General features: G+C 35.3%; 1 protein-coding gene across 1 annotated transcript; it reads left to right on the top strand.

Annotated features, from left to right (window-relative positions):
* Positions 1–3,849: 3,849 nt before the first annotated feature.
* On the top strand, positions 3,850–9,872 carry LOC114419342 (RNA demethylase ALKBH10B-like). The gene is made up of 8 exons (XM_028384998.1): positions 3,850–4,802; positions 5,622–5,744; positions 6,050–6,108; positions 6,240–6,357; positions 7,010–7,132; positions 7,278–7,390; positions 7,494–7,648; positions 8,707–9,872. The coding sequence occupies exons 1-8, from the start codon at positions 4,190–4,192 to the stop codon at positions 9,395–9,397; spliced, it is 1,995 nt and encodes a 664-aa protein (XP_028240799.1). The 5' UTR covers positions 3,850–4,189; the 3' UTR covers positions 9,398–9,872.
* The last annotated feature ends 663 nt before the right edge of the window (positions 9,873–10,535 follow it).

Here is a 10,535-nt window from a genome sequence, read left to right as displayed (position 1 = left end):
GAACTGTACAATCACACAATTGTAAAACCCTTAAAGGATCGAGTTAATGCACGACGAGTATTGTAATGGGATCCACTATGGGAACCCGACGAGTTGAATCAGTTTAAACGTGACGAGTTAAAATGATTTTAAAAACAATTAAGTAGTTTTGTGTATTACATAGTTCAAACTTCAGTGGCACATATATAATTTCAAATGCATGTTTTAATGAGATGATTAATCATATGAATATAACATATTAATATTATTACTGTGTGATATGTATATGATGCATGAGGCATGATGACGTGATGTCTTGGGATTATGAAAGTGTGATGAATTGTGTGTAAGTGACAAGTTGAGTATATGTTAAATTGTGAGATCACACATGTATTGAGATGTTGTGTGCATTGAGTTGTGAGCTATGAACCGTACAATCACATGACTATAAGACCCTTTAAGGGTGACTATAGAAGCAAGCTTCATGATGATGAATCAAGTTAATTCAAATAGTTTTGATGATGACAAAGATGATGACAAAAAGCCCAAAGAATGATTTCAAGATTCAGTCAATAAGTTCAAGATCAAGATAAATTTCAAGTTTCATGAGAAGAAATCAAGAAGATTCAAGAATCAAGAGAAGTTTGATTTCAAGATTCAAGAGAAGATTAATTCAAGATTCAAGAGAAGAAATCAAGAAGACTTCACAAGGGAAGTATTGAAAAGATCTTTCAAAAAACAAACATAGCACAATTTTATTTTTCAAAAGCGTTTTTCTCAAAATTTTCTAAGTTACCAGAGTTTTTACTCTCTAGTAATCGATTACCAGTTTCCTGTAATCGATTACCAGTGGCAAAGTTTGATTTCAAAAGCTTTTAACTGAATTTGCAACGTTCCAATTGTTTTTTAAATGGTGTAATCGATTACAATATATTGGTAATCGATTACCAATGTATCTGAACGTTGAAATTCAAATTCAATTGTGAAGAGTCACATCTTTTCATAAAATGCTTTGTGTAATCGATTACATGGTTTTTGGTAATCGATTACCAGTGACAAGTTTTGAATAAAAATCAAGAGATGTAACTCTTCCAATGGTTTTCAGGTTTTTCTCAAGGTCACAACTATTCCAATGGTTTTTCTTGACCAGACATGAAAAGTCTATAAAAGCAAGACCTTGACTTGCATTTCAATAACTTTTTTTTCATATATTCTTTTACAACCTTTGAATCTCTTTGAACATCTTCTTGAACTTCTTCTTCTTCTTCCTTTGTCAAAAGCTTTCTGAGTTTTCTGGTTTCCAAACCTTGTTCTTTCACAGAAAACAAAAGTGTGCTATATCTTTTCATTCTCTTCTCCCTTTGCCAAAAAGAATTCGACAAGGACTAACCGCCTGAATTCTTTTTGTGTCTCTCTTCTCCCTTTTCCAAAAGAACAAAGTACTAACCGACCTGAATTCTTTTATGTCTCCCTTCTCCCTTTTCAAAGAATTCAAAACGACACAGTCTGAGAATTCTTTTGATTCTTCCCTTTCCCTTAAACAAAAGATTTCAAAGGACTAACCGCCTGAGATATCTTTTGTTTCCCCTTCACAAAGTTTCAAAGAACTAACCGCCTGAGAACTTTATCTTAACACATTAGAGGGTACATCCTTTGTGGTACAAGTAGAGGGTACATTTACTTGGCTTGTTGTAATTGAGAACAAGAGAGGGTACATCTCTTGTGGATCAGTTCAAGTGGAGGGTACATCTACTTGGTTGTTCAAAGAGAACAAGGGAGGGTACATCCCTTGTGGATCTTTGCTTGTTAAGGCTTTTACAAGGTTGAAACGAAATCTCAAGGATCGTAGGTCACTTGGGGACTGGATGTAGGCACGGGTTGTTGTCGAACCAATATAAAACTCTTGTATTTGTCTTCTTCTTCCCTACACTCTTTAATTTCCGCTGTGCACTTTAATTATCGCTTTTACTTTTGGTTAAGTTTCTATTTCTGGTAAAAGCCTAATTGAATCTAGTAACATTAAGAAGGATAAGTTTTTTTTAATTAGTAAAGGTTCACTAATAATTAATTCAACCCCCCCTTCTTAATTATTCCAAGGCCACTTGATCCAACAGTGACGAGTATTGGGATGGGATCCACTGTGAGAACCTGACAAGTCGAATCACTTTGAGGCGCGACGAGTTAAAATTATTTTAAGAACAATTGAGAAGTCATATGTTTTGTATAATTCATAGATATAATCTCTATGTTAAAATGTTTTCTAAGTTGGACCTAAATTAGGAGGGAGAGGTCCTAACGGAGTCTTCGACGTCTAGGCCTTAGGGGTAAATATATCCAGTTTGAGTGCTCCTTTAAGTCTGTGCCAATCTCACATGGTTGGAACATTCTCGCAAAACAGTGTGACTCTGATTGGTCTCCCTATGATTTTACCTAATGAGAGTGACCTGGCTTATCAATGTATAGTTTGTCTTGTCATGTACTCTGAGGTGCCTAACGAGATTTTTCACTAACATGGTACCACATTGCATATAGGATTGAGTCTTAGTGTATCTGTTACATAACGCCTGTGTAATGATCATTGTATTTGAGATGTGTTGTCTTGAATATGTGATTAATTGTGAAGGCATAGAATGTGATTTGTGATTAAATTTTAGGATAAGTGATGTGTTGAGTGTTGAAATGATGCGAATTGTGCCAAAGTTGAGCCTTGTTATACCTATATTGTTGTTATAATTATATTATTGTTATATTTATGTCATACTTGTATGCTTTTGTTTATCTCTATTCGTTGAGGAATGTGGTGTCTCACTCCCCCTTGTGTTGTTTGTGTTTGAATCCTGTGAAGATCTCAAACCTTGTGTTCGTGGGAGTAGATGATTAGGTGGATTGCTTTAAGAAACCTTGTGGTGGATGACACTAGAAAACAATGTTCTAATATGATGTGACATTTGGGCATGAGTTTCTATTTTAATTGTATGATATTCCGAACATGCCATGTGACTTTACTTTATTCTGATGCTTAACTTGGGTTTTTTTATAAACTTAAACAACCTTGTTTTAAGCCTGAAATGTTTCTGAGTAGTTTTATGTGGTAACAATGAAGCGAATATGGACCTTTTACCCATGTGGATTTACTCACGATTTTATTGAATAAAATTGATTTAATTAGATTCCGTGTTTTATATGTTTTTCTCATTTATATCCATATTGGGGTAGAGGGTGTAACAACTAGAAGGTCATGTCTTCTAATACCTAACCCTTGGACAACAATGTAAAAACTACAAAGATTGAAAAAAACAAGGACAAGACGTATTACACTTGTCCCATCAAAAAGATATATAAGGAAATGATTCTAGCATTTTCATTTTTCTCACTTTCATGATTTTCAAGTTTTTTAACTATCTTTTCATGATAATGTTATTCCAATAAATAAAACAATTAATTAATCGAAGATTCTACACATATAGGATAATATGTGACTTAGGTAGAAGATCTAGTTTGAAATTTTATAGAATCTTATTAATAATATCCTGAATTTAACCGCTAAATATTATCATGTGATTGACATGTGATAACAAAGAAGAATTTACAACATGATTAGATTATTACACTTTTTTAAATTCGAAAATTAAAGTTCATCTTTCAAAAACAAATGTGTTACTATCTCATAAGGATAAAAAAATATTTACCCATTAAAAATCATACATGTCTTATGTTTTTTTTACATCATTGCCTTATAGTCACGAATTATTAAATAAACTAATAAAGTAATAATTAAAAAAAAAATAAGGCACATTTATTTTAATTTAATTTAAACGGATGCGTGATGGATAAGGCATGAAATTTCATATTCTTTCCTTTAACATTAGCACATAACCTTAACCCAACCCTAGATATTAATTCTTCAACAGCACCAACCTTCTTCCTTCTCTTCAACTCAACATTATGTCACACTTCATTCTCAGATCTCCCCAAATTCCGTCACACGCTCCCTCCATCAAAAACACCCCACAATTCTTCCCGGACAAGTCTCTTTCCCTAACAATTTTCCACCTTTGAGCCTCAAAGCCTCTCAATTTTGCATTCCATCTTGTGGGATCCACTTGAATTGCACTGGATTTGAAACCCCACTGAAAAACTCACATTTTTTCAACTGGGTATGCTTTGTATGCGGCCTTAGTGTGTAGTGTATTGTAGGTAGTGAGTTCTCATGGCAATGCCATCGGGAAATGCAGTAATGCCGGAAAAATTGCAGTTTCCGGGTGGCGGTGGTGCCCCCGGTGGTGGTAGTGAGATCCACTTCCGCCAGCAGTGGTTTGTGGATGAGAGGGATGGGTTTATTGGCTGGCTTCGCAGCGAATTCGCTGCTGCGAATGCCATCATAGATTCTCTGTGCCACCATTTGCGTGATGTAGGGGAGCCTGGAGAGTATAACATGGTTGTTGGGGCAATTCAACAGAGAAGGTGCAATTGGACTCAGGTGCTTCTTATGCAGCAGTACTTTTCTGTGTCTGAGGTGGTGTATGCGCTGCAGCAAGTGTCATGGAGGAGGCAGCAGAGGGTTGTTGATCCGGCAAAAACCGGTGCCAAGGAGTTTAGGAAGTTCGGTTTGGGGTTTAAGCAAGGGCAGCACAGGTTTGAGGCTGTCAAGGATGGTTATAATTCTAGTGTAGAGTCTTTTGGTCATGGGACAAATGCTGTGGTGGTTGCTGGAGGTGTGGAGAAAGGGGCTTGTGTGACCGAGAAGAATGGAGAAATTAAATCTGGTGGCATGGTTGGGACCATGGATAACAAGAATTTAGGATCTCCTGAGGAGAGGAAAGGTAAATAGTGTCTTTGGAATGTATCTATATTGTATAAAGCAAGTGCTATACTACAATATGGTGAATGTTGAATCGCTTGGTGAATATTGTTATTTTAAAACAAGTTTGATCTTGTATTATACTTAATATAGTAATTATAAATTGAGTGCTCTATTAGGATTTAGAAATATGGCTTTTGTATATCGCTTTTTAGATAAGGTAGATCTCAAACATTGGAATTGATGACATGGTAGAGCCAGAGGATGAATTCACAGATCACTGATACATTTCTACATATTGCTATGAGATGTATGATCATGTGGTTCCTTCTTCTCAATTAACGATAAGGTAGAGGATATTTTCACAAACACTGACACACTATAAATCAATGACACTTAATAATTGGAATTAGTCTCTGTTGTTATAAAGAGTTTATGAATTAACTAATGGTTTCCTTTAAGCACCAGGAGATGTGTGATCAAATAACTAGTACTCTAATACATTGCAAAATGAAAATGGGTGGGATTGAGGACAAAATATGTCTTATTGACTTATAAAATTCTATTGGCGGCGATACTGTCTTTTTGATTCTGATAATTAATGAGAGGTCTTCTCTTTTTGCTCTCCTGTTTGTTTTCCACTTACTTTTTCTTGAGTTGAAATCCAGTGTTACATTATTTTGATAGCTCTGTACTTTACTTTGTCAACTTTGAAACAGACTCCCTCACATTTAAACCTGTTAAAGAATAAAAATAGTAACACAGTTCAGAGTTTCTTTATGAATACATTTTATATGCTTGTTGCTATCTTGAGTTTTTCATCTTTTGGTTGCTTGAGCAGATGCTATTACAAATCATCAATCTGATGGTATTTTGAAGGGCTCTAGGAATTCTCAAGGATCTCTGTCCAGCTCAGAATGTGAAGCTGTGGGTGTAAATGAAGAATGTGTATCAAATTCTAAAGGTTTTCTTACTGCTGATTGATTAAATCTAGAGGGCATCAGATTATGTTAGTTATATGCATGAATTTTTGGAATAAGTAACTTATGCTCATATTTTTAACCCCACCTCCAGTGTTTGCCACCAACATGCAATGCAATATACCTGCACTGCATATTGACATACCAAATAACAAAATGTCCATACTACTCCCTTGCTTGCTGTCACACATACAGAGTCACATTTAATTATAGGATCAGAGTCAGATTTTAGACATAATTTGCCTTGCACATTGATTTGATTTTGTGACTCTTGTGCAATGTGTTCCAGAGAATGATTCTATCATGGGAAAATTTTTTATTGGCAACGAGATGTTTGATGGGAAGATGGTAGGGTCCTTGAAATGTTAGTTTGCTTTGTTCATTCCTTGTTATTTTTCCTTGACATGTAACACCTCATAAATTTTCTTCCTTTCCTTTTAATATTCTATCTTTAAAATGCACCTGTTTTTTAATCTTAGGTGAATGTGGTTGATGGACTGAAGTTGTATGAAGATTTATTGGATAGTACTGAAGTTTCAAAACTTGTTTCATTGGTCAATGATCTGAGGGTTGCCGGAAAAAGAGGACAATTTCAAGGTAAGTGTACTGTGTGTCTTATGTCAGTATGTTGGAAGGATCTATCACTGCTTCTTTTTATAACTTTCTTTGATCAATATGCAATAGTCAGTGTCTGCCCATATTCTCAAAGTTGGTGGTTTCAGTTAGAAATGACATTATACTGGTACATATTTTTCTCTTTCATTATAGTAGTTGAATAGTTATCAACAAAGAATTATTTGGAATTATCATGATGCTAACTAACAACTGTAAATTGGTAACATGACTTATGCCAGGTCAAATACTTATTGTAATATATGTTTTCAGACTCTTGTGATTGTTGTGAACATATGTATTTCCATTTGTGTAAAATGATGAATGATGAATTATCATATCAAAAGGAACCAACTCTTAGTTACGAAGCAGTAAATATTCTATTTCAGTTTGACTAAAGAGAAGAGGCATAATTGAGGGATTTCTTGCTAAAATTATGGCAATTTGTTCCAACAAAATGCACCGTATCCCAGTTATATTCTCTTGTATCTGCAAATCTAGCTTTCCATTTATATTTTTTCTTAACTCTCTAATAAGTAAGACTATTTTTACAACCTAGTCACCGATGCTTCTCTAATGCAAAGATTTTTTTTTTCTTTTTTATATCCTGCTAATTGCTGATGATTTCTGTAAACAGGAAATCAGACATTTGTGGTTTCAAAAAGGCCCATGAAAGGACATGGAAGGGAAATGATTCAGTTGGGTGTTCCCATTGCTGATGCACCACCAGATGTGGACAATGTAACAGGAATCTCCAAAGGCATGTCATCTCATGCGTATTTATTTTATATAGATCATTAGTATAATATTTCACATATTTTTCTCTTTGCTGCATGTTATTTATCTTTCACTTTGCTTGTAGTACTAGTAATGATTGATGAAATTCCACCAATTGAATCTGACAGATAAGAAAGTAGAATCTATCCCTTCTTTGTTCCAAGATATCATTGAGCGCCTGGCTGCCTCACAAGTGATGACTGTGAAGCCTGATGCTTGCATTGTGGATTTCTTTAATGAGGTTGCTTCTTCTTCCCCCCCTTTTTTTTTTGTGGGGGTGGTGAGGTGGGGGGTATATTGGTGTCAGATTTGCTTACATAACTAGGTATTGCTATCGTCTGTAGGGTGAGCACTCACATCCCAACAATTGGCCTCCTTGGTTTGGAAGGCCTGTTTATACACTTTTCCTGACTGAATGTGACATGACTTTTGGGAGAATAATTGTCTCAGATCATCCTGGGGAGTTTAGAGGTGCTGTCAGGCTTTCTCTTGTACCCGGGTAATATTTTTTAACCTTATTCTTTATTATGCTAGTGCTTGATATTATTATTGTTAGTATCATTTTTTTTATAGGATCATCTCAGCATTATAGAAACTGTGACATTTCTATACAGAAATGTCTATACCATACAATTTAGTTGAATTTTAAGTTATGGTTAGATCCAGTTGAGTCGGTAGAAGGTACTAGGTATTATCAGGTAAGAGTAAATTTCCTTCATTGGCTGTCACATCTCTAAATTCACATGAAAACAAAACCGAAGGTGTTTATTTTTTTAATCCATCATCTGTGAATTATATTAGTTTTTAATTGTCAAAGTTTGTAGTTGATAAATATATCTCATGATGTTGAGTTAATCCGTGAATAATGTATTAGTTATTCCATGAATTAGATTTGTTTCCAATCAAATGTATCAATAATTTTTAGTTTTTTGGATACACTATTGAAGATTTGTTTTCAGAGGACTTGTATGTTCCTACTTCTACTATATTACTGTGATTGTAATTTGACTGTCTGGTATGGAAATGGTTTTTTCTGTCATGATGCATATTGGCCCTGACTAGTTTCATTGCTTTTACATTTGCCGATGGTTAGAGGTTAAATCCTCCCATACCCTCATAAGCAGCTCATGCTGTATAACATTGCATGTTATGCTCTTTAATCTGATTCTACAATTAATATCTAAGAAGCGTGAGCATTTTTTAAGTAGTGGTCGTGTCATATCATAACCGTGTCAGGTATGCATCTATGTCTGATACTGGATGGGCATTTTAAATTCTTTTTAATAATTTTCATACCAATACTAATTAGAAAACCACGATAATAAAATAACATTTTGTATATTATTATGTTTATAATGACTTATGCTAATTTTTAAAACATGAGTTCTCTCGTGATTTAAATTTTTTATTTTCATTTTCTTTAATTAATTTTATATATTTTATTATAGTTGTGTCATGTCCTATGATTTTTCAAATTTGTTGTATCTCCATGTCCATGTGGTATTGTATCTGTGCTTTCTCCTGATATGATCTATTTATTTACTCTGGCAATTGTAGGTCCCTTCTGGTGATGCAAGGGAAATCAACTGATTTCGCCAAGCACGCTCTTCCTTCTATTCACAAACAACGCATAATCATAACCTTCACAAAGTCCCAACCAAAATGTTCCCTGCCAAATGATTCTCAGCGACTTGCTCCACCGGCAGCGTCCCATTGGGCACCACCACAGAGCAGATCTCCCAATCACGTGCGTCATCAATTAGGCCCCAAGCATTATCCCACGGTTCCAGCAACTGTAGTACTGCCAGCTCCATCCATACATGCACCTCCAAACAGTATGCAGCCATTGTTTGTGCCAGCACCAGTTGCACCTCCCATGTCATTTCCTACACCCGTACCAATCCCACCTGGTTCCACCGGATGGACCTCAGCTCCTTCGAGGCATCCTCCTCCTCGAATCCCTGTTCCTGGCACAGGAGTCTTCCTCCCTCCACCTGGCTCAGGTACTTCATCTCAACACTTGCCATGTACCGTACCTGAAGTGAACCCAAGTGTGGAAACTTTGACCGTGTCGGGAAAGGAAAATGGGAAATCCAATCATAACACAAATTCTTCACCAAAAGGCAAAATGGATGGAAATATACAAGGGGGGCAAGAAAGCAATGGAAATGCAGATGGAACTCAAGCTGAACAAGCTGTAGTAGAGAAAGAACAGGAAAGCAATGACACAACGGCTGCAAACCATTGAGCTATGCCGGATTAGAGAGAGGGAGAGAGATGAAAAGCTTATCAAAGGAAAGAGGTAGCTACGGATTTAACGAGTTTGGAGCAAATGTAAAGAGCGGCAACATTTGACACGACAAGATACAATTCTGCAAATGAGAGAACAATGGAAGGAGGCAGAACTTTTTGGTTCACTTTTGATCCTTTGTTTGCTCCATTCCTTTTTTGTTGTCTTATTATATTTAATTTTTACAGCAAGGTTAACCCCATTCTTAGTTCAGATTTTGATTTTTCCTATCTTTGAATTATTTTACGTGTTTAGCGGTTGGTTTTTGTTGTGGTAATGCTTTCTTCTACCATTTGTTAAACAATTATGATGCCTGCATGGTGAGATAGAATCTGAGGACTCTTGAATTAAAGTAGAAGCAGGCAAAATAATCCATTGAAAATGTTTAAATATTTAAAAAGTAGTCGTATTGCTGAATCGAATATATTATATATTGTATTTGTGCATCATAAATGATATAAAATGTATGCTAACAGTTCTCAAATTTTTAGTTCCTTAAAACTAATTGTTAGATAATGAATTGTCAAATATTAATATATTAGTTCTTGTATATTGACTAAGATACGTGATTATTGTTCTTTAAAGTTTACGAAGAAAAATATCATTTTGTTGATGTTCTAATTACTATCCAACTAAAGCTTAGGAAAAAATATTGGCAGATAAAAATATCTTTCCCGTTTATCTTATTATTTATTTGTTCAACGTCCCCGCTTTCTAATTTAACACTTAAACAACCTACTTTGATAGCAATACTACAATAGCACATAGTAGGTCCAAGAGGGCAAGTACCAGACCAACCTACCAGAGTCTGTTATAACAGAATTCCATTCCACTACCCCACCCTTTTGGTTACTCTGTTTTAGCTATCATGCAGCAGCACTTAGTACCTAGTCTCATACTATAAATAATGTACTGCACCAAGAGTAATAAAAGAAGATAAATTTGCACTTAATTTTTAGTAGTTTAGAATAAGAGTTTTATCTTGTTCTCAAATACAAGGCCTTCCCCTTGTCCTCTGTTCGTAACAATTAGGTCCGACTAGCCGCCCATGCTGCCATTACCTGCCTTTTCCCCTGCTGGAACCTCTCAACCTGCC

The sequence above is a fragment of the Glycine soja genome, chromosome 7 (assembly GCF_004193775.1).
Source record: "Glycine soja cultivar W05 chromosome 7, ASM419377v2, whole genome shotgun sequence".
NCBI lineage: Eukaryota > Viridiplantae > Streptophyta > Magnoliopsida > Fabales > Fabaceae > Glycine > Glycine soja.
Note: the sequence above shows the minus strand (reverse complement) of the source record. Positions and strands in the feature narration are given on the sequence as shown.